Source organism: Somniosus microcephalus, chromosome 22 (genome assembly GCF_052327205.1).
Source record: "Somniosus microcephalus isolate GS21.2 chromosome 22, FLI_Smic_1.0, whole genome shotgun sequence".
Taxonomy (NCBI): Eukaryota; Metazoa; Chordata; class Chondrichthyes; order Squaliformes; family Somniosidae; genus Somniosus; species Somniosus microcephalus.
The window spans coordinates 44,784,836-44,808,533 of record NC_141008.1 but is presented as its reverse complement, the minus strand read 5'-3'; the positions used below and the strand labels follow the sequence as shown (position 1 = coordinate 44,808,533).

The 23,698-nt window shown below is 48.1% G+C and overlaps 1 protein-coding gene across 14 annotated transcripts in view; it reads left to right on the top strand.

Annotated features, from left to right (window-relative positions):
• The window catches only part of specc1 (sperm antigen with calponin homology and coiled-coil domains 1), a 109,543-nt gene that overhangs the window by 51,203 nt on the left and 34,642 nt on the right, over window positions 1–23,698 (top strand). For 7 of the 14 annotated variants that reach the window (XM_085964578.1, XM_085964580.1, XM_085964573.1 and 4 more), the window contains 5 exons: window positions 11,508–11,650; window positions 12,204–12,286; window positions 14,405–14,495; window positions 22,923–23,076; window positions 23,300–23,402. In XM_085964578.1, the coding sequence (XP_085820704.1) occupies window positions 11,508–11,650; window positions 12,204–12,286; window positions 14,405–14,495; window positions 22,923–23,076; window positions 23,300–23,402 (574 nt within the window). Of the gene's footprint in view, window positions 1–11,507; window positions 11,651–12,203; window positions 12,287–13,399; window positions 13,519–14,404; window positions 14,496–22,922; window positions 23,195–23,299; window positions 23,403–23,698 lie in introns of those variants that run through there. The other 7 variants (XM_085964577.1, XM_085964579.1, XR_015073237.1 and 4 more) reach the window with 6 other exon arrangements.

The following is a 23,698-nucleotide window of genomic DNA, read 5'->3' as shown; positions in this document are numbered from 1 at the left end:
CTCTGCACCCTCTCCACTGCCTCTATATCATTTTTATAATATGGCGACCAGAACTGTACACAACACTCCAAGTGTGGTCTAACCGAGGTTTGATACAAGTTTAGCATAACTTCCCTACTTTTCAATTCTATCCCTCTAAAAATAAACGCTAGTGCTTGGTTTGCTTTTTTTATAGCCTTGCTAACCTGTGTCGCAACTTTTAGTGATTTGTGTATTTGTACTCCGAGATCCCTTTGTTCCTCTACCCCACCTAGACTCACACCCTCCAAGTGATTAGTGACCTCCCTATTCTTCCTACCAAAATGTAATACCTCACATTTATCTGTGTTGAACTTCATTTGCCAATTATTTGCCCATTCTGCAAGTTTATTAATGTCCTCCTGTAATTTGTTGCAGTTCTCCTCAGTATTGACTATCCCCCCCAAATTTGGTATCATCTGCAAATTTTATAAATTGTGTTTTTGATTCCAAAGTCTAAATCGTTAATGTAAATTGTGAACAGCAGTGGTCCCAGCACTGATCCTGTGGAACACCACTACCCACCTTCTGCCACTGTGAATAGCTACCCTTTACCCCTACTCTCTGCTTTCTGTCTTGAAGCCAGCTAGCTATCCATTCTGCTACTTGTCCCCTGACTCCGCATTCGCTGACCTTATTCATTAGTCTATTATGGGGTACCTTATCGAAGGCCTTTTGAAAATCCAGATAAATTACATCCACTGCATTACCACTGTCTACTCTCTCTGTTACCTCTTCAAAAAATTCAATGAGTTTGGTCAAGCAAGACTTTCCCTTTTGAAATCCATGCTGACTATTCATTATTATAATTTTCGTTTCTAGATGTTCTTCTATTTTGGTACGGATTCCATTATTTTTCCTCCCGCCGATGTTAAGCTGAATGGTTTATAATTCCCTGGACAAGTTCTATCCTCCTTCTTAAATATCAGTATTATGTTAGCTATCCGCCAGTCTTCTGGCACTACACCTTTTTCTAACGAATTATTGAATATATGTAGTAATGCCTCTGCTAGCTCTTCCCTAGATTCTTTTAAAATGTATGGATTCAATCCATCCGGACTAGGGGTGTTATTCTCTTTGAGTTTGATTAGTTTATTTAATATACCCCTTTTTTTATTTTAAATGCACTTATCTCATTACTAATCTCATCATCCAATGTCATGTCCACTTGTTCTATCTCCCTGGTAAATACTGAAGCAAAATAATGATTTTATATTTCTGCCATCTCCCTATCGTTACCTGTGGTACTGTCCTGTCTATCCCTAAATGGCCCTATTCCCATCCCAACCTTCCTTTTTTTATTGATGTGCCTGTAAAATATTTTACTATTTTGTTTTATGTTCCTTGATAATTTAATTTCATAGTTCCTCTTTGCCTTCCTAATTTTTTTTGACTTCTCTCCTAATCCCTTCATATTCTCTTATCATGCACTCCTCTGCTGTCTATGTACTTAATGTACGCCTCTTTCCTTGCCCTCAATTGTTCCCTTATGTCTTTATTCATCCATGGAGCCTCATTAGTGTTTAGTTTGTTCTTTCCTTTTAGCGGAATATATTTTTCCTGCACTCTGTTGAACACCGTTTTAAATGTTTCCCAAGGTCGTTCTACATTGTTGTTTGCCAATATTGTTGCCCATTTTATCTTCCCAAATTCTATTCTCAGCCCCTCAAAATCAGCTTTTCTCCAATTTATTAACCTGGTTTTTGTCATACTTATGTCCTTCTCTATTATCATCTTAAAGTGTATTATATTATGGTCACTATTGCCTATATGTTCCCCTACTTTTACTTCTCTTATCTGCTCTGGCTCATTCCCCATAACTAGATCCAATAGTGAATCCTCCCTTGTTGGGCTTTTTACATATTGGGTTAGAAAGGAGTCCTGTACACAATGTAGGAACTCCATTTCCTTATCCTCTTTACCTACCTCTTCTGTCCAATTAATATCTGGGTGGTTGAAATCCCCCGTGATTATTATTCTATGTTTTTACTCATTTCTCTAATTTGTATATTTCTTCTTCCACTTCCCTTCCACTATTCGGTGGTCTGTAGACTATGCCTATTAGTGTGATTGATCCTTTATTATCTTTTATCTCTATCCATATGGATTATATTTTTGTCTTGCTGATATCTACGTCCCTTTTTTCTACTGCCATTATGTTATCCCTAATAAGTATAGCTACTCCACCTCCCCTTTTTCCCTCTTTATCTTTTCTAAATATGTTATACCCTGTAATGTTTAATTCCCAGTCCTGATTTTTCTGTAGCCATGTCTCAGTAATCCCTACAATGTCTGCCCACACAGTACTGCCCCCCGATTATCAAAATCCACGACAAGGCCTTGGACAACGTGGACCACTTTCCATACCTCGGGAGCCTACTGTCAACAAGGGCAGATGTCGATGACAAAGTCCAACACCGCCTTCAGTGTGCCAGTGCAGCCTTTGGTCACCTGAGGAAGAGAGTGTTTGAAGACCAGGACCTCAAACCCAGCACCAAGCTCATGGTCTACAGAGCAGCAGTGATACCCGCCCTGCTGTATGCCTCAGAGATATGGACCATGTACAGCAGGCACCTCAAAGCACTGGAGAGGTACCACCAATGCTGCCTCTGCAAGATCCTGCAAATCCATTGGCAGGATAGGCGCACCAACGTCAGTGTTCTCGCTCAGGCCAACATCCCCAGCATTGAAGCTTTGACCACGCTCGATCAGCTCCGATGGACGGGTCACATCATCTGCATGCCCAATACAAGACTCCCAAAACAAGCGCTCTACTCGGAGCTCCGATACGGCAAGAAAGCCTAGGTGGGCAGAGGAAACACTTCAAGGACACCCTCAAAGCCTCCTTGAAAAAGTGCAACATCCCCACTGACTCCTGGGAATCCCTGGCTCAAGACTGCATGAAGTGGAGGAGAAACATCCGGGAAGGTGCCGAACACCTCGAGTTTCTTCGCCAGGAGCAAGCAGAAGCCAAGCGCAGGCAGCGCAAGGAGTGCATGTCAACCCAAGCACCCCACCCACCCACCCATTCAACCACCGTCTGCCCCACCTGTGACAGAGACTGTAGGTCCCGCATTGGACTCATCAGTCACCTGAGAACTCATTTTTAATGTGGAAGCAAGTCATCCTCGGTTCCGAGGGACTGCCTAAGAAGAAGAGAAGGTTCCTCCCAAAGCATGATTGCCTCCAGCTCCCATGTTTTATTATGAACACTGTGTACATTGCTGTACAAACAGTGTAACTCATTTTTAATAGGATTTCATCTCACTTTATGTTTAACCATCTTTTTAGACTTCTGTTCTATAACTGTATTTGCTCCCTTGTCGTCAATGTTCTCCCTTACTTTATTCTTTCCTATGCTCACTATTCCTGTTTTGTTTATATTTAGGCTTCTTACATTTCTTGTAGATCTCCCCCCCCCCCTTCTTACTAGTTTAAAGCCTTTGCCACCTCCCTATTTATCCTTTCCACTAGGACGCGGGTCCCATCCCGGTTCAGGTGGAGCCCGTCCCATCGGTACAGCTCCTCCCTGTCCCAGAACTGGTGCCAGTGTCCCATGAAAAGGAACCCCTCTTTCCTACACCAGCCCTTTAGCCACGTGTTAATTCTTCTGATCTGTCTGCTTCTATGCCAATCTGCACGTGGCTTTTTAATTTAGATCCTAACTCCTGATACTCTTTCAGCAGGACCTCCTCCCTATTCCTACCCATGTCGTTTGTTCCAGCATGGACCACGGCAACTGGATTTACCCCCTCCCTTTCCAAGTTCCTCTCCAGCCGCTGTGAGATATCCCTTACCCTGGCACCAGGTAGGCAACACACTCTTTGGGGTTCTCGTTCTTGGCAGCAGAGGACGCTATCTATCCCCCTAATTATAGAGTCCCCTATTACTACCACATTTCTATTTTGCTCTTTCCCCCCCCCCCCACCTTGGACAGCCTTCTGAGCCACGGTGCCTTGGTCTGCATTGTGGCTGTCCTCCCCGCAGTCTTTCTCCTTGTCCTCACAGGTAGCGAGTACTTCATACCTGTTGGACAGGACCAGTGTCTGCAGGACTTCCTTCTCAACCTCTCCTAAATTCCCGCTACCTGGCTCCCTAACAGTCACACCCTCCCATTCCTCAACATGTGCTTTCCTCTGGGGTGTGACTGTATTCAGGATAAAACTGTCCAGAAATTCCTCCCCCTCCGTTATGTTTTGGAGTGTCTCCAACTCTCACTCCAGCTCAATGACTGTGAGCCGGAGAGGTTCGAGATGGAGACATCTCCTGCAGGCGTGTTCACTTGGGACAGTCTCGCACAGACTGCAGTCCAGACACACAACCTGCCCTGCCATATCTTAGTCTAGCCTTATTTATTTATTTAATGAGTTAAAGTCTTTATTCAATGATTATTTATAGTTATATTAATTAGTTTAACTAGTTAAGCTATAAATTTAATACAGTACGTTATAGTTTCCCGCACCGAGTTTAAACCACTGTCCGAGGTTTGAGAAAAAAAAAACTTAATACTCACCAACCAATCACTTACCTGCTGTCCTGTGACGTCACTCTTTGTTTTTTTTTTGAAATTGTCGACGGTTCGGACGCTGCTGGTGTCTCCAATCAGGTCGGCGCTGTTTCCCCCGCTGTTTTATGCTCCGCTGCTGGTTCTCTCTCTCTCTCTCTCTCCTCTCTCTCTTCTCTCTCTCTCTCTCTCTCTCTCTCCCTCTTCCTTACAATTAATTGGCCTCTAGGTTTTGGACTGGGAATATGCAAAGTTCAATTTTTTTAAAAATACATAAAATAATCCTGTGTGTGGAAAGACCCATACCCTGAATAAACAGTAACTCTGTACAGTTACACAGTGAGTGACCCTTACCCTGAATAAACAGTGACTCTGTACAGTTACACAGTGAGTGACCCTTACCCTGAATAAATAGTGACTCTGTACAGTTACAGTGAGTGACCCTTACCCTGAATAAACAGTGACATGTAGGAATAGGTGTATTCCTAACCAAATCACTGAGGTCGACTCAGGAGAAACAATCCAATAGGTTTTTAATGAAGGATTTGACGAAGTACAGAAACCAACAAAGATCAATGCAGGAGAACCTTGGAACAGGTCTTACCCCAGTGGGGACGCCACGAGGACTGACTAGAAAGTCCGGAGGTTTGCGCGATGACGTCATCGCGTTGCTCGCGTTTCCCGCGCTTGGGGCCATCACGTGATGTGCGTCGTGACGTCATCGCCTTTACCCGCCCTCGGGACCGTCACGTGATGTGCAACGTGACATCATCGCGTTCGCCCGCGTCATCGCGTTTACCCGTGTCATCGCGTTCGCCCGCGCTACCAAAGGAGGAACGCCCCGTACAGGTAAGTTAAAGAGAATTATGTATATTAACTCGGTAGTACCGCTACATACGCCCCCCAAGAATTCGCTTTAATGAACGAGTCCTGTCGTCTCGAGACGGAGACTGTTGGGTGGCTGGCGGTCTGGCGGGTGTCGTACTTGGGTTGGCAAAAGGATGATGGGTGGCCGGTGGTCTCGGCGATCGTGCTGTCTCGTCTTGGCGGGCGAGGTCCAAAGGTGCTGGTCGTGAGCGGATCCTTGCGTGCGTCGTGGCGGATAAAACGTATCCAGCCATGCGAAGGACCGTGGTGTCATGGCGAACAAAACGCATTCAGCCATGCGAAAGACCGTGGAGACGTGTGACCTCTGCAGCCCGTGGTTCAAAGCGGGCGCCGGGGCGAAACAGCTGGCCGCGTCATAAAGGCAGACGATCGTACCTGGTGTGCCGTAACAACGATGAGCGGCTGATGGTCAGGCGGGCGAGGTCGAAATATGCTGGCCAACTCGTGGTGGCTTGCAAGCTGGGCAGGCGCGGACTATGGCTCTGTTGATGTTGGAAAAAGTCCCCAGTCTGACGAAATCTGCAGGAACGCCGAACGGGTGATCCAGGAGGAAAGGAACGTGGGTCTTGGCGGGTGGGTGAATCCGCCGACAGGCGAGCGAACTCTGTAGAAGTCGGGAACGCACGGAACGGTGCGTGCCGTGGTAACACTGAAGCAAGTTAACAGTTGCTGCGTTGATCAGTGATTGGTGATGACAGCAACTTTTGCGTGGCCGATCGCGGCCGCGGGATGCCCGTTGGACCCGTCGTCGATGGTCGCAGCATCAGTAGATGGTTGCTTTTGTTGAGGGGAAAACTGTAGCGAGGGCGGTAACGCTTCGAGTTGTTGTTGCTTTAGGGGGAACACTGCCGGGAGGGCGGCAACGCTTCGAGTTGTTGTTGCTTTAGGGGGAACACTGCCGGGAGGGCGGCAATGCTTCGAGTTGTTGTTGCTTTAGGGGGAACACTGCCGGGAGGGCGGCAACGCTTCGAGTTGTTGCTGATTTAGGTAGAAAACTGCCGGGAGGGTGGCAACGCTTCGCTTTCGCGCCGAAAAGAGTGGTAGAAAACACAACCAGCAGGCTGATGGGCTGGTGTGTCGTCGGCGGGGAATGAGTCTTCGTGTTTCGCGAGGGATGGGTCCTCGTGTTTCGCGAGGGATGGGTCCTCGTGTTTCGCGAGGGATGGGTCCTCGTGATTCGCGAGGGATGGGTCCTCGTGATTCGCGAGGGATGGGTCCTCGTGATTCGCGAGGGATGGGTCCTCGTGGTTCGCGAGGAATGGGTCCTTGTGGTTCGCGAGGGATGGGTCCTCGTGATTCGCGAGGGATGGGTCCTCGTGGTTCGCGAGGAATGGGTCCTTGTGGTTCGCGAGGGATGGGTCCTCCTGTTTCGCGAGGGATGGGTCCTCGTGTTTCGCGAGGGATGGGTCCTCGTGTTTCGCGAGGGATGGGTCCTCGTGTTTCGCGAGGGATGGGTCCTCGTGATTCGCGAGGGATGGGTCCTCGTGATTCGCGAGGGATGGGTCCTCGTGGTTCGCGAGGGATGGGTCCTCGTGGTTCGCGAGGGATGGGTCCTTGTGGTTCGCGAGGGATGGGTCCTCGTGGGTCGCGAGGAGCGCGTCCTCGTGGGTCGCGAGGAGCGCGTCCTCGCGGTTCGCGAGGAGCGAGTCCTCGTGGTTCGTGTGGAGCGAGCCCTCGTGGCATCTCCGCGGGGGCACGCTCCGATCTTGTGGGCCCGAAAACCTGCGGAACCGGCGCTTGGAGGGATGTATACTTGCTGTTGCGTTGGGAGATGTCGTGGAGGCGGATGATCCGTGTGGCGGTAGAAATGTCCCACATCGAAATTCTTGGTGAACGGGGCTTCTACCTGAGGAAAGCACGAGGGCGGTTGCTGCCCCCTGAATTGCGGTAGCGACAACGAAACGGCTGATGCTTCCATGGCGTGCTTCTTTTGTGAAAATCGTTCACAAAAAATTGGGGTCCGGCTGCGTTATGTTCGTGAAAAACGGGCTCACCTCCAGGCTGCGCTTCCTTTGCGAATACGTTCGCAAAGGCGGGGTCGCCAATGTAGGAATTGGTGTTCATCGGTTGTTGTTCGTCGGTTGTTGTTCGCCGTGCTCTTCTTCTGCGAAAGCGTTCACAGAGATGGGGTTCAGGCTGTGCGCGTCGTCTGTGAAAAACGTTCATGGATACGGGGTCACCAATGTAGGTGTTGGACGAATTCGGCTGTACACGTCAGTCGTCTTCTGTGAAGACGAGGTTCAGGCTGTGCGTTTCTTCCGCGAAAAATGTTCACGGATACGGGGTCACCAATGTAGGAATAGGTGTATTCCTAACCAAATGACTGAGGTCGACTCAGGAGAAACAATCCAATAGGTTTTTAATGAAGGATTTGACGAAGTACAGAAACCAACAAAGATCAATGCAGGAGAACCTTGGAACAGGTCTTACCCCAGTGGGGACGCCACGAGGACTGACTAGGCAGTCCGGAGGTTTGCGTGATGACGTCCTCGCGTTTGCGTCGTGACATCATCGCGTTGCTCGCGTTTCCCGCGCTTGGGGCCGTCACGTGATGTGTGTCGTGATGTCATCGCGTTTGCCCGCGCTTGGGGCCGTCACATGATGTGTGACGTGACGTCATCGCGTTCGCCCGCGTCATCGCGTTTACCCATGTCATCGTGTTCGCCCGCGCTACCAAAGGAGGAACGCCCCGTACAGGTAAGTTAAAGAGAATTATGTATATTAACTCAGTAGTACCGCTACAGACTCTCTACAGTTACACAGTGAGTGACCCTTACCCTGAATAAACAGTGACTCTGTACAGTTACACAGTGAGGGACCCTTACCCTGAATAAACAGTGACTCTGTACAGTTACACAGTGAGTGACCCTTACCCTGAATAAACAGTGACTCTGTACAGTTACACAGTGAGTGACCCTTACCCTGAATAAACAGTGACTCTGTACAGTTACACAGTCAGTGACCCTTACCCTGAATAAACAGTGACTCTGTACAGTTACACAGTGAGTGACCCTTACCCTGAATAAACAGTGACTCTGTACAGTTACACAGTGAGTGACCCTTACCCTGAATAAACAGTGACTCTGTACAGTTACACAGTCAGTGACCCTTACCCTGAATAAACAGTGACTCTGTACAGTTACACAGTCAGTGACCCTTACCCTGAATAAACAGTGACTCTGTACAGTTACACAGTGAGTGACCCTTACCCTGAATAAACAGTGACTCTGTACAGTTACACAGCGAGTGACCCTTACCCTGAATAAACAGTGACTCTGTACAGTTACACAGTGAGTGACCCTTACCCTGAATAAACAGTGACTCTGTACAGTTACACAGCGAGTGACCCTTACCCTGAATAAACAGTGACTCTGTACAGTTACACAGTGAGTGACCCTCACCCTGAAACATAGAAACGTTAGAAGATAGGAGCAGGAGTCGGCCATTCGGCCCCTCAAGCCTGTTCCGCCATTTAATGAGATCATGGCTGATCATCCAAATTCAGTACCCTGTCCCTGCTTTCTCCCCATATCCCTTTAGCCTTAAGAAATATATCTAACTCCTTCTTGAATATATTTAATGAATTGGCCTCAACTGCCTTGTGTGGTAGAGAATTCCACAGGTTCACCACTCTCTGGGTGAAGAAATTCCTCCTCATCTCAGTCCTAAATGGCTTACTCCTTATCCTTAGACTGTGACCCCTGGTTCTGGACTCCCCCGCCATCGGGAACATCCTTCCTGCATCTAGTCTGTCTAGTCCTGTTAGATCCCCTCTCATTCTTCTAAACTCTAGCGAATATAAGCCTAATCGACCCAATCTCTCCTCATACATCATTCCTGCCATCCCGGGTATCAGTCTGGTGAATATTCGCTGCACTCTCTCCATGGCAAAAAAATCCTTCCTCAGATAAGGCGACCAGAACTGCATGTAATACTCAAGGTGTGGTCTCACCAAGGCCCTGTACAACTGCAGCAAGACATCCTTGCTCCTGTACTCGAATCCTCTCGCTATGAAGGCCAACATACCATTTGCCTTCTTAACCGCCTGCTGCACCTGCATGCTTACCTTCAGCGACTGGTGCACAAACAGTGACTCTGTACAGTTACACAGTGAGTGACCCTTACCCTGAATAAACAGTGACTCTGTACAGTTACAGTGAGCGACCCTTACCCTGAATAAACAGTAACTCTGTACAGTTTTTTTCGCCCCTTAATTAAGGTTTTTTTTTCTTTTACGCAGCCCCATAGCTGGGGGTGACCATCACCACCCCATTACTGGGGTGTGACTACGCTTCATCTTAGCCAAAAGGCCGAGAACAGTGACTCTGTACAGTTACAGTGAGTGACCCTTACCCTGAATAAACAGTGACCCTGTACAGTTACAGTGAGTGATCCTTACCCTGAATAAACAGTGACTCTGTACAGTTACACAGTGAGTGACCCTTACCCTGAATAAACAGTGACCCTGTACAGTTACAGTGAGTGATCCTTACCCTGAATAAACAGTGACTCTGTACAGTTACACAGTGAGTGACCCTTACCCTGAATAAACAGTGACTCTGTACAGTTACACAATGAGTGACCCTTTTCCCAGGCCAGGCCCTGGACTGCATGTAGTGGCCGGTTTCTCCCAGGCGGTTTGTGTTGCTGGGGCAGTCTGTTTAAAGTGAGTAGTATTGCCCAGTGGACACTGGCTGTGACATTGAATAAAGAGACTGTTTGTGCTGTTTGGGAGCGTGAGGTGGGCCTGATGTGTTTCAGGCAGAGTGGTGCCAAGTCTCCCTGTTGTGTTTGTGAATATCATTCTCTGAACGCCTGCTTCTGAATTAAAGAGGTGAAAGGTCACAGATCAAACCCCCAGGGTCACTGACCTGGGGTTTGAGTGAATTCAGGGAAATTTCTAAAATGCAAAGCAGCCACCCCAGGTAAAGGTGACATTTTTCTGAGTCTGTCTCTTACGATCCAGATTGAGTGAAAACATACTGGTGTCCGCAACAAAATACATTGTAATTCAGGCAGACACTGACCTCTCCTATTCTGACCCCTGATCCCTGACCCCACGCCTATCCTGCCCCCTGACCCCATTAAAAGTCGGAGCTGCACAAATTCTTTCACCAAAGCATATTTCTGTGTTCTGGGTGGTACTGAAAATAAAAATGCAGGATAGGAGTGGGGTCAGGGATCAGGATAGGAGTGGGGTCAGGGATCAGGATAGGAGTGGGGTCAGGGATCAGGATAGGAGTGTGGTCAGGGAAAAGGATAGTCGGGTCAGGGATCAGGATAGGAGTGGGGTCAGGGGGTAGGAGACTGAATGCAGCAAATACGAACATATGAAAAGACCAACTGGTCCATCCAGTCTGTCCCGTTCAGTCGCGTTGCAAGTGACCCCCAGTGTCCCCCACCCACCAGGGACCGTGTAATCCCCAGGGGAGAGGCAAAAAACAGATTAAAAACCATCAGCCAACTCTGGGGGGGGGGGGGGGGGGAAGGAATTCTGGAAAATTGCTCTCCAGCCCCCCGAAGATGATCAAAGACGAGTTCCAGGAGAGAACCGTGACCACGAGGCACAAACCCAAACATCCCTCCGACCTCTGCACCCAGTGATATCGAGGCCCTCCAGCTCTCTTTGGAACGTCTGTGCTGAATCGGCACTCAGTACACCTACTGCAAAGGTCAATGACTCGCTCGGAAAAGCAAAGCCTCCTAACCTCTAGTTCTATGCTTATTCACCAGAGGAAAGCCATTGCTGTGTCACTAGGCTCCACTCGGGTTATTCTGACAGATTGGTGCCATTGAGAGTCAGACAAGATATACAGTGAAGGGAGCTCTCAGTTTGGTTTAAAAAGTATCCATCCAGTAACTAGTCAGGATTTCTGTTCTAACCCCATCAGCTCACTAATGTTTCTGTGTCTGAAGCCTGAGTCCTACTAGTTTGTTGTCTTTGCTCTGACCCTTTGCTGTGACCCTTTGCTCCGACCCTTGCCGCGACCCCTTGCTGCGCCTCTTTGCTCCGACCCTTGCTGCGACCCTTGCTCCGACCCTCTGCTGTGACCCTTGCTCCGACCTTTGCTCCAACCCTTGCCTTACTTGCTCTCAGGACAAAGAATGAAGACTTGATTTTGGAGCGTTTGGGATGTGACACAGAGACCCCATGGCAGAGAAGGACCATCGGCCGAATACCCCCAGAACCTTCTCCCAAAGTCAAAACACTTATCAAGTCCTTCGACAGCTCCCTCCCAGGTACGGCAACAATTAGCTCGTGTTTCTAACCTGCGTATGACCGGTAACATGGTTATGGGTGGGATTGTCTTTTCTGTGATTCTTTCACTGCTTTACCGCTTATGGCAGCTGGTTATGTTAGTTATGGCTAGTTTGGTGGTAACCCTCCAGTTTATTAACTGTGGCTATAATGGATTACTGCTCAAGGACTAGATTATCAACCAAACTATTAAGCTGCAGAGTTGATGAAAATATGTTGACCAATAATTTGCTGCAACATTTCATGGCTCCCTGTCTCCCATTCACCTCTCTGTCTCTCCCTCTCTCTGTCTCCCAGTTTCTGGCTGTCTCTCTTTCGCTTCTTTCCCCGGCTCCTGATCTCTTGCTTCTCCTTCAACCCTTGACACTCTCAGTGACTCCTGCCTGTTGACACTCATTTCCTATCGTGCTAACGCAGTTAATGCCTTGCAGTTTGGGTGATTTATTCGTGTAGACCGAGCGGCGAAAGCTGGAATGAGGCGCGGTTTGGACGGATTGTCCAAGTGTCCACTCTTTAAATAGCCCTTCTCTCCAGCAGGGGGCGGTGGTGCCGCGGTCCGGAGCCTCAGCGGAATCCCATTGAGGACGCCCCCTGCTGCTGCTGTCTCGCCAATGCAGGTAGGGCTCAGTCCCACTGACCCCAACACCCGGGGCTCCTGGTCACAGCTTGGGAGGGAATCTCCTGTATATAGGGGAACTGCTCAGTGAGGTTCTTGTGCTTAACTCACTAGATTTTACTCTAGTTACACTTTTACAATACTCGGGACTTCTAGAAACGCTTCCAGACTTGTTTAATGTTGTTGCATTAGTTAACCAGACGAGCAATGCTTCACTGCACCGCATTGTGCCTTTTGTTGGACGGTAGCTTTGATCGTGATCCCGCACACTGAGATTTGTCAGCAGGGTAATGGACACGGCGAATCAACATTAATCGTCAAGGGTTGGAGCTGTTCATAAATCCAACATACGTCTAACATCAGTGGAATCCTGGGTGAGGTACATTTTGATGCGGGCTCCTTTAGTTGGGCGATGGCGCCAGTCACGTATTGTGTGATTGTTGGTTCATGAGCGGCTTAGAAAACAGAGCAAAGACAGACAGACCCGGGAGGATGAAGGTTTGCTGCTGATCTTTACATCTGTCATGTTCTTCCGGCGGTTCCAGTGCAACAGGGAATGTAAGTAGGGACAGGTTGAGTGCAATGAGACAGGAACAGTTCTATGGACAATGGGAATCAGTCACGAATACTAAAGCAAAATACTGCGGATGCTGGAAATCTGAAATAAAAACAGAAAATGCTGGAAATACTCAACAGGTCAGGCAGCATCTGTGGAGAGAGAAACATAGTTAACGTTTCATAAACCTGAAATGCTAACTCTGTTTCTCTCTCCATAGATTTCAGATTTCCATCATCAGAACTGGAAAAAGTTAGAGATGTAACAGGTTTTTGCTTGTGTTTAATTGCAGCAGATGTGGGTTGGACCAGATTTCTGATTGGTCCCCTTGGTGGACAAGTCACACCCAACAGTTTGTCTGGAACGTGTAATTTGATCCAGTCTTGTCAGGCAGCCTACAGAAAGTGAAGCTGCAGTTTGTGAACATCCTCTGTTATCTAGTGTTCTGCAATTGTAATTATAGTTGTTCTTAGCTGGTAAAATAAAAGACTTCATACTCTAATCAGTGGGTTAGCTAATTCTTTGGAGTTTTATGTTTTTTTTCCTTCTGGAATGAAGGGACAAAGGTCAAGGCTACAACTTTAAGAAACGCTCATTAAAATAGGAAATGGAAAACAAGAAGTGCAAGTACTCAATGGCCTCCGGATCTCAGGTGGTGCGACTATAGCAGAAAGCTAGTAAGGATTTGCCAGTCAATAAACCAATGGGCGCAGGCATGTGTGGTGTGTGTGGCATATGGGTGTGCATGGGGTTTGTGTGTGTATCCAACCTTCTGACACACCGGCGAGTTCACACTGGGGACAGCCGTTCACCTGTTCCATCAGTGAGAAGGGATTCACTAATTCATCCGGTTGGAAGAACATGATCCGCCTTCCCAAGTGCATCACATTTCCACTCTCATCTCCCCCTTTAGACCTGGATCTGACGTCTCCCCCCGAGTTCCTGACCTCTCCCCCGAGTTCCTGACCGCTCCCCCCCCCCCCCGATCCCCCGCCCTCCCCCCCCCCCCGATCCCCCCTCTGATCGGACTGAGTCTGTATTCTATGACACATAGAAACATAGAAGATAGGAGCAGGAGTAGGCCATTCAGCCCCTCGAGCCTGCTCCGCCATTCAATGAGATCATGGCTGATCATCCACACTCAGTACCCTGTCCCTGCCTTCTCCCCATTTCCCTTGATCCCTTTAGCCTTAAGAAATATATCTAACTCCTTCTTGAATATATTTAATGAATTGGCCTCCACTGCCTTCTGTGGTAGAGAATTCCACAGGTTCACCACTCTCTGGGTGAAGAAATTCCTCCTCATCTCTGTCCTAAATGGCTTACCCCTTATCCTTAGACTGTGACCCCTGGTTCTGGACTCCCCGACCATCGGGAACATCCTTCCTGCATCTAGTCTGTCCAGTCCTGTCAGAATTTTATAGGTTTCAATGAGATCCCCTCTCATTCTTCTAAACTCAATAACTGAATGTTTATGCTGCTTCTATTTAACAGATCAGGAATTTCCCGTTCCCCCAACTGATCATCTGACTGCAAAGTAACATCATTTTCTTTTCCTTCCAGCGACCTTTGGACTCGGGACCCTCCAGTATTGCGAAGCCCACCATTCCGGGGCGCGAGTCCCGGCCAATCCTGTCCAAACTCCCACTTTCAGGTACCAGGAAATGAGACACTGTACTGAAAATTCTTTATTAACCTGTCATTTCAAGAGGTGCACAAATGTGTTGGGAACATAAACATCTGGACACCAAAGATCAGAACAGCGCAATCTGAAAACACACTTTAAATCATGATTGTGGATTCAGAAGTAATTTTTATCAGCATTTTCTCAACCTCTTCCCTGAAGGCGCTGACTCTCACTGGGGTACAGTTCCTGAAGGTGCTCTCACTGGGGTACAGTTCCTGAAGGTGCTCTCACTGGGGTACAGTTCCCGAAGGTGCTGACTCTCACTGGGGTACAGTTCCTGAAGGTGCTGGCTCTCACTGGGGTACAGTTCCTGAAGGTGCCGACTCTCACTGGGGTACAGTTCCTGAAGGTGCCGACTCTCACTGGGGTACAGTTCCTGAAGGTGCTTACTCTCCCTGGGGTACAGTTCCTGAAGGTGCTGACTCTCACTGGGGTACAGTTCCTGAAGGTGCCGACTCTCACTGGGGTACAGTTCCTGAAGGTGCTTACTCTCCCTGGGGTACAGTTCCTGAAGGTGCTGACTCTCACTGGGGTTCAGTTCCTGAAGGTGCCGACTCTCACTGGGGTACAGTTCCTGAAGGTGCAGACTCTCCCTGGGGTACAGTTCCTGAAGGTGCTGACTCTCCCTGGGGTACAGTTCCTGAAGGTGCTGACTCTCACTGGGGTACAGTTCCTGAAGGTGCTGACTCTCACTGGGGTACAGTTCCTGAAGGTGCTGACTCTCACTGGGGTACAGTTCCTGAAGGTGCCGACTCTCACTGGGGTACAGTTCCTGAAGGTGCTGACTCTCACTGGGGTACAGTTCCTGAAGGTGCTGACTCTCACTGGGGTACAGTTCCTGAAGGTGCTGACTCTCACTGGGGTACAGTTCCTGAAGGTGCTGACTCTCACTGGGGTACAGTTCCTGAAGGTGCTGACTCTCACTGGGGTACAGTTCCTGAAGGTGCTGACTCTCCCTGGGGTACAGTTCCTGAAGGTGCTGACTCTCACTGGGGTACAGTTCCTGAAGGTGCTGACTCTCACTGGGGTACAGTTCCTGAAGGTGCTGACTCTCACTGGGGTACAGTTCCTGAAGGTGCTGACTCTCACTGGGGTACAGTTCCTGAAGGTGCTGACTCTCACTGGGGTACAGTTCCTGAAGGTGCTGACTCTCACTGGGGTACTGTTCCTGAAGGTGCTGACTCTCACTGGGGTACAGCTCCTGAAGGTGCTGACTCTCACTGGGGTACAGTTCCTGAAGGTGCTGACTCTCACTGGGGTACAGTTCCTGAAGGTGCCGACTCTCACTGGGGTACAGTTCCTGAAGGTGCCGACTCTCACTGGGGTACAGTTCTTGAAGGTGCTGACTCTCACTGGGGTACAGTTCCTGAAGGTGCTGACTCTCACTGGGGCACATAGAAAACATAGAAAACATAGAAGATAGGAGCAGGAGTAGGCCATTCGGCCCCTCGAGCCTGCTCTGCCATTCAATGTGATCATGGCTGATCATCCAAATTCAGTACCCTGTCCCTGCTTTCTCCCCATATCCCTTGATCCCCTGAACGTTAAGAAATATATCTCACTCCTTCTTGAATATATTTAATGAATTGGCCTCAACTGTCTTCTGTGGTAGAGAATTCCACAGGTTCACCACTCTCTGGGTGAAGAAATTCCTCCTCATCTCTGTCCTAAATGGCTTGCCTCTTATCCTTAGACTGTGACCCCTGGTTCTGGACTCCCCCGCCATCGGGAACAGCCTTCCTGCATCTAGTCTGTCTAGTCCTGTTAGAATGTTATAAGTTTCTATGAGATCCCCTCTCATTCTTCTAAATTCTAGCGAATGTAAGCCTAATCGACCCAATTTCTCTTCATACGTCATTCCTGCCATCCCAGGTATCAGTCTGGTGAATCTTCACTGCACTCCCTCCATGGCAAGAACATCCTTCCTCAGATAAGGCGACCAAAACTGCACCCAATACTCAAGGTGTGGTCTCACCAAGGCCCTGTACAATTGCAGCAAGACATCCTTGCTCCTGTACTCGAATCCTCTTGCTATGAAGGCCAGCATACCATTTGCCTTCTTAACCGCCTGCTGCACCTGCATGCTTACCTTCAGCGACTGGTGCACAAGGCCACCCAGGTCTCGTTGCACTTCCCCTTTTCCCAATCTATTCCCATTCAGATAATAATCTGCCTTCCTGTTTTTGCCACCAAAGTGGATAACCTCGCATTTATCCACATTATACTGCATCTGCCATGCATCTGCCCAATCGCCCAACCTGTCCAAATCGTACTGGAGTTTCTCTGCATCCTCCTCACAGCACACACGCCCACCCAGCTTTGTGTCGTCTGCAAACTTGGAGATATTACATGTAGTTCCCTCGTCTAGATCATTAATATATATTGTGAATAGCTGGGGTCCTAGCACCGATCCCTGCGGTACCCCACTAGTCACTGCCTTCCACTCGGAAAAAGACCCGTTTATTCCAACTCTTTGCTTCCTGTCTGCCAACCAGTTCTCTATCCAAGTCAGTACCTTACCCCCAATCCCATGTGCTTTAACTTTGCACGCTAGTCTCTTATGCGGGACCTTATCGAAAGTCTTCTGAAAGTTCAAATACACCACATCCACTGGTTCTCCCTTATTTATTCTACCAGTTACATCCTCAAAAAATTCCAGTAGATTAGTCAAGCACGATTTACCTTTTGTAAATCCATGTTGACTTTGTCCGATCCTGTCACTGTTTTCCAAGTGCTCTGCTATTACATCTTTTATAATGGACTCTAGCATTTTCCCCACTACCAATATCAGGCTTACCGGTCTATAATTCCCCATTTTTTCTCTACCACCTTTTTTAAATAGTGGGGTTACATTAGCTACCCTCCAATCCATCTATAGAATTTTGGAAGATGACCAGCAATGCATCTACTATTTCTAGGGCCACTTCCTTCAGTAACCTAGGACGCAGATTATCAGGCCCTGGGGATTTATCGGCCTTCAGTCGCATCAATTTCCCTAACACCATTTCCCTACAAATACTGATTTCATTCAGTTCCTCCCTCTCATTAGACCCTATGTTCCCTGACATCTCTGGGAGTTTATTTGTGTCCTCCTTTGTGAAGACAGAACCAAAGTATGTATTTAATTGGTCTGCCATGTCTTTGTTCCCCATTATAAATTCCCCTGATTCTGACTGCAAGGGACCTACGCTTGACTTTACCAATCTTTTTCTCTTCACATATCTATAGAAGCTTTTACAGTCAGTTTTTATGTTCCGAGCAAGCTTACTCTCATACTCTATTTTCCCCCTCTTAATTAATCCCTTTGTCCTCCTTTGCTGACTGCTAAACTGCTCCCAATCCTCAGGTTTGCTGCTTTTTCTGGCCAATTTATATGTCCTCTCCTTGGATCTTATGCTATCCCTAATTTCCCTTGTTAGCCAATGTTGAGTCACCTTTTTTGTTTTATTTTTATGCCAAACAGGGATGAACAAATTCTGTAGTTCATCCATGCGATCTTTAAATGTTTGCGATTGCCTATTCACCATCAACCCTTTAAGTAACATTCCCCAATCCATCCTAGCCAACTCGCACCTCATACCATCATAGTTTCCTTTATTTAAATTCAGTACCCAAGTCTCTGAATCAACTACTTCACTCTCCATCTTAATGAAGAATTCGACCATATTATGATCGCTCCTCCCCAAGGGGCCTCGCACAACAAGATTGCTAATTAATCCTTTCTCATTACATAATACCCAGTCTAAGATGGCCTGATCTCTAGTTGGTTCCTCGACATATTGGTCCAGGAAACCATCCCGTATACACTCTAGGAATTCCTCTTCCACAGTATTGTTACTAATTTGGTTAGCCCAATCTATATGTAGATTAAAGTCACCCATGATAACTGCTGTGCCCTTATTGCACGCATCTCTAATTTCCCGTTTAATGCCATCCCCAAACTCAGCATTACTGTTTGGGGGTCTGTATACAACTCCCACTAACATTCTCTGCCCCTTGGTATTTCTCAGCTCGACCCATACAGATTCCACATCATCAGAGCTAATATCCTTCCTTACTATTGTGTTAATCTCCTCTTTAACCAGCAATGCTACCCCACCGCCTTTTTCTTTTTGCCTGTCCTTCCTGAATATTGAATACCCCTGGATGTTGAATTCCCAGCTTTGGTCACCCTGGAGCCACGTCTCCGTAATCCCAATTATATCAGATCCATTTACATCTATTTGCGCAGCTAATTCATCCACCTTATTACGAATGCTCCTCGCATTAAGACACAAAGCCTTTAGGCTTGTTTTTTTAACACTCTTAGACCTTTTAGAATTATTGTTTGCTGCGGCCATGTTTGATTTACACCCTTGATTTCTCTGACTGCCACTTTTGCTTTTCTCCTTCCTGTCTTTTGCTTCTATCCTTGCTTCCCTTTCCTCTGTCTCCCTGCACAGGTACCCAACCCCCTGCCATTTTAGTTTAAACCCTCCTCAACAGCATTAGCAAACATTCCCCCTAGGACATCGGTCCCGGTCCTGCCCAGGTGCAAACGGTCCAGTTTGTACTGGTCCCACCTCCCCCAGAACCAGTTCCAATGCCCCAGGAGTTTGAATCCCTCCCCCTTGCACCATTCCTCTAGCCACGTATTCATCTGAAATATCCTTCTATTTCTACTCTGACTAGCATGTGGCACTGGTAGCAATCCTGAGATTACTACCTTTTGAGGTCCTATTTTTTAATTTACCTCCTAACTCCCTATATTCAGCTTTTAGGACCTCATCACATTTTTTACCTATATCGTTGGTACCTATATGCACCACGACAACTGGCTGTTCACCCTCCCCCTCCAGAATGCCCTGCAGCCGCTCCGAGACATCCTTGACCCTTGCACCAGGGAGGCAACATACCATCCTGGAGTCTCGTTTGCGGCCGCAGAAACGCCTATCTATTCCCCTTACAATAGAATCCCTTATCACTATAGCTGTCCCGCTCTTTTTCCTCCTGTCCCGTGCAGCAGAACCACCCACGGTGCCAGGAAGTTGGTTGCTGCTGCCTTCCCCCGATAAGCCATCCTCCCCAACAATATCCAAAGCGGTATATCTGTTTGCGAGGGGGATGGCCACAGGGGACCCCTACACTACCTGCCTGCGCCTACTACTCTGCCTGGCGGTCACCCATTCCCTTCCTGCCTGTGCAGCCTTTACCTGCGGTGTGACCAACTGATTAAATGTGATATCCACGACGTCCTCAGCATCGCGAATGCTCCAGTATGTATCCATTCGCAGCTCCAGCGCCGCAATGGTCTGCCAGTCGCTGCAGCTGGATACATTTCCCGCACACATGGTAGTCAGGGACACAGGAGGTATCCCTGATTTCCCTCATAGTGCAGGAGGAGCATGCCACGGGGCCGAGCTTTGCTGCCATGACTTACCCTTTAATTAATTTAAATTAAATCAATACCACCAATTATACTACAATTAAATGATATACTAGCACGCCCCGCTACACAACAGAGACCTTAGAAACTATAACCACAAAATTAAGACCTTCTAAACTTTATAACCTATGAACCTTAACTGTCAGACTATAGAGTAGTGTAAGTACTCACCTGGCCGTACTCACCCAATCAGCTGCTCCCTCCTGCCCGCGTCACGTTTTGAATCGTGACGTGGCTCTGGAACGCCGCCGCCGGCCTGCGAGATTGGTAAGCTGAACCTCTGCTCTCACCGCTCCCGACACTGGCCTGTGAAAGAAAGCCCGCGAAAGTGAGTTTCATTACTCACTGAACCTCCGCTCTCATCGCTCCCGACACCAGCCTCTGTTCCTGAAGGTGCTGACTCTCACCGGGGTACAGTTCCTGAAATGCTGACTCTCACTGGGGTACAGTTCCTGAAGATGCTGACTCTCATTGGGCTATAGTGGCAATGAGTTCACTCTGTGTGTGAAGAAATTCCTCCTAAATTCTTTATTTGTTCTGTTAGTTTACATAAGAACATAAGAAATAGGAGCAGAAATAGGCCACTTGGCCCCTCAAGCCTGCTCCGCCATTCAATAAGATCATGGCTGATCTAGGGCGCAAAGCCACTTCCCCGTCCGCTCCCCATAACCCTTCACTCCCTTATCTTGCAAAAATTTGTCTATCTCCACTTTAAATGTATTTAATGACGGCTCTCTGGGGCAGAGAATTCCACAAATTTACAACCCTCTGAGAGAAGAAATTCCTCCTCATCTCAGTTCTAAAAGGGCGAGCCTTTATTCTGAGACTGTGCCCCCTAGTTCTCGATTTCCCCATGAGGGGAAACATCCTCTCTGCATCTACCCTGTTGAGCCCCCTCGGTATCTTATATGTTTCAATAAGATCACCTCTCATTCTTCTAAATTCCAATGTCCCTGCTCGACCTTTCCTCATAAGTCAAACCCCTCATCTCTGGAATCAACCTAGTGAACCTTCTCTGAACTACCTGCAATGCAAGTATATCCTTCCTTAAATAAGGAGACCAAAACTGTACGCAGTACTCAAGGTGTGGTCTCACCAATACCTTGTACAGTTGTAACAGGATTTCCCTGCTTTTATACTCCAACCCCCTTGAAATAAAGGCCAACAATCCATTCGCCTTTTTGATTACTTGCTGTACCTGCATGCTAACTTTTTGTGTTTCATGTACAAGGACCCCCAGGTCCCTCTGAACTGTAGCATTTTGTAATCTCTCTCCATTTAAATAATAGTTTGCTTTTTTATTTTTCCTGCCAAAGTGGATAACCTCGCACTTTCCCACATTATACTCCATCTGCCAAATATTTGCCCACTCACCTAGCCTGTCTATATCCCTTTGCAGATTCTTTCAGTCCTCTGCACAACTTGCTTTCCCACCCATCTTTGTATCATCTGCAAACTTGGCTACATTACACTCGGTCCCTTCATCCAAGTCATTAATGTAGATTGTAAATAGTTGAGGCCCCAGCACCGATCCACTGTACTCCCGGTCTGTGTGGTCCAGTATTACACTGGACACTGTACTCCCGGTCTGTGTGATCCAGTATTACTCTGGACACTGTACTCCCGGCCTGTGTGACCCAGTATTACACTGGACACTGTACTCCCGGTCTGTGTGATCCAGTATTACACTGGACACTGTACTCCCGGCCTGTGTGGTCCAGTATTACACTGGACACTGTACTCCCGGCCTGTGTGATCCAGTATTACTCTGGACACTGTACTCCCGGTCTGTGTGGTCCATTATTACACTGGACACTGTACTCCCGGTCTGTGTGATCCAGTATTACACTGGACACTGTACTCCCGGCCTGTGTGGTCCAGTATTACACTGGACACTGTACTCCCGGTCTGTGTGATCCAGTATTACACTGGACACTGTACTCCCGGTCTGTGTGGTCCAGTATTACACTGGACACTGTACTCCCGGCCTGTGTGGTCCAGTATTACACTGGACACTGTACTCCCGGCCTGTGTGGTCCAGTATTACACTGGACACTGTACTCCCGGCCTGTGTGGTCCAGTATTACACTGGACACTGTACTCCCGGCCTGTGTGATCCAGTATTACACTGGACACTGTACTCCCGGCCTGTGTGATCCAGTATTACACTGGACACTGTACTCCCGGTCTGTGTGATCCAGTATTACACTGGACACTGTACTCCCGGCCTGTGTGGTCCAGTATTACACTGGACACTGCACTCCCGGTCTGTGTGGTCCAGTATTACACTGGACACTGTACTCCCGGTCTGTGTGATCCAGTATTACACTGGACACTGTACTCCCGGTCTGTGTGATCCAGTATCACACTGGACACTGTACTCCCGGTCTGTGTGGTCCAGTATTACACTGGACACTGTACTCCCGGCCTGTGTGGTCCAGTATTACACTGGACACTGTACTCCCGGTCTGTGTGATCCAGTATTACACTGGACACTGTACTCCCGGTCTGTGTGATCCAGTATTACACTGGACACTGTACTCCCGGCCTGTGTGGTCCAGTATTACACTGGACACTGCACTCCCGGTCTGTGTGGTCCAGTATTACACTGGACACTGTACTCCCGGTCTGTGTGATCCAGTATTACACTGGACACTGTACTCCCGGTCTGTGTGATCCAGTATCACACTGGACACTGTACTCCCGGTCTGTGTGATCCAGTATTGCACTGGATCGGTCACTTACATCCTTTCACTGCCCTGTCCAGCACATTTTGGCCATTCCTTGCATTCACTAAGCTGAGGTTGTTAATGTTGATGATTAAATGTTGAGCACAGAGAGAGTGAATTGGAAAATCTTCATTCAGGTACCTGAAGCTTGCGGTTCCTGCCGAATATTCTCAGGAGTTGCTGGTTTTTTGTTCTGTTTGTGCTGTTGCTGTTACTGATCAGCGTTCTCTTTGCTGACAGGAATATCCCTGGGTCGAGCTGATGGTTTCAAACTGGACCATTATCGGACCCCCAGTCCTAGTCAAGGGTCAACGAGTCTCCGGACTACCCTGGGATTCAGCTCGAAGAGCCCAAACTCCACACTGAGCAACCCGAAACTACCGAGTAAACTGAGGTCAGGAAATAGAGAACTGATGTGAGGGTAACAGTGATGGAAACTGGGGGCAAAGATATACTGGGTGGCAGGAAGGAGGCGGGTACAGGCGACGGGTACAGTTGGTGGGTAAGGCCAGGTACAGTCTCCTTACAGCGAGCAAGACCAAGCACCTGATGGAATGGTCAGTGCAGGTGGGGTCGGTGCTGTTGTCAGTATTGACTGTCTATGTTTTCTTGTTTAGTGTTGAGCGAAAGGATCCTCTTGCCGCTCTTGCCAGAGAGTATGGAGGGTCGAAGAGGAACGCTCTACTGAAGTGGTGCCAGAGGAAGACGGAAGGATATCCGGTGAGACATTCTGTCAGAGCAGGAATTGCTTTTACCTGAGAGTAATTAATTCAACTGAAGTTTTCATACAACAATTAATCATCATAATGTAAGTGGACATTAGTGAAGCTGAAGGTTTGTGAATAAACAGTGACTCTGTACAGTTACACAGTGAGTGACCCTTACCCTGAATAAACAGTGACTCTGTACAGTTACACAGTGAGTGACCCTTACCCTGAATTAACAGTGACTCTGTACAGTTACACAGTGAGTGACCCTTACCCTGAATTAACAGTGACTCTGTACAGTTACACAGT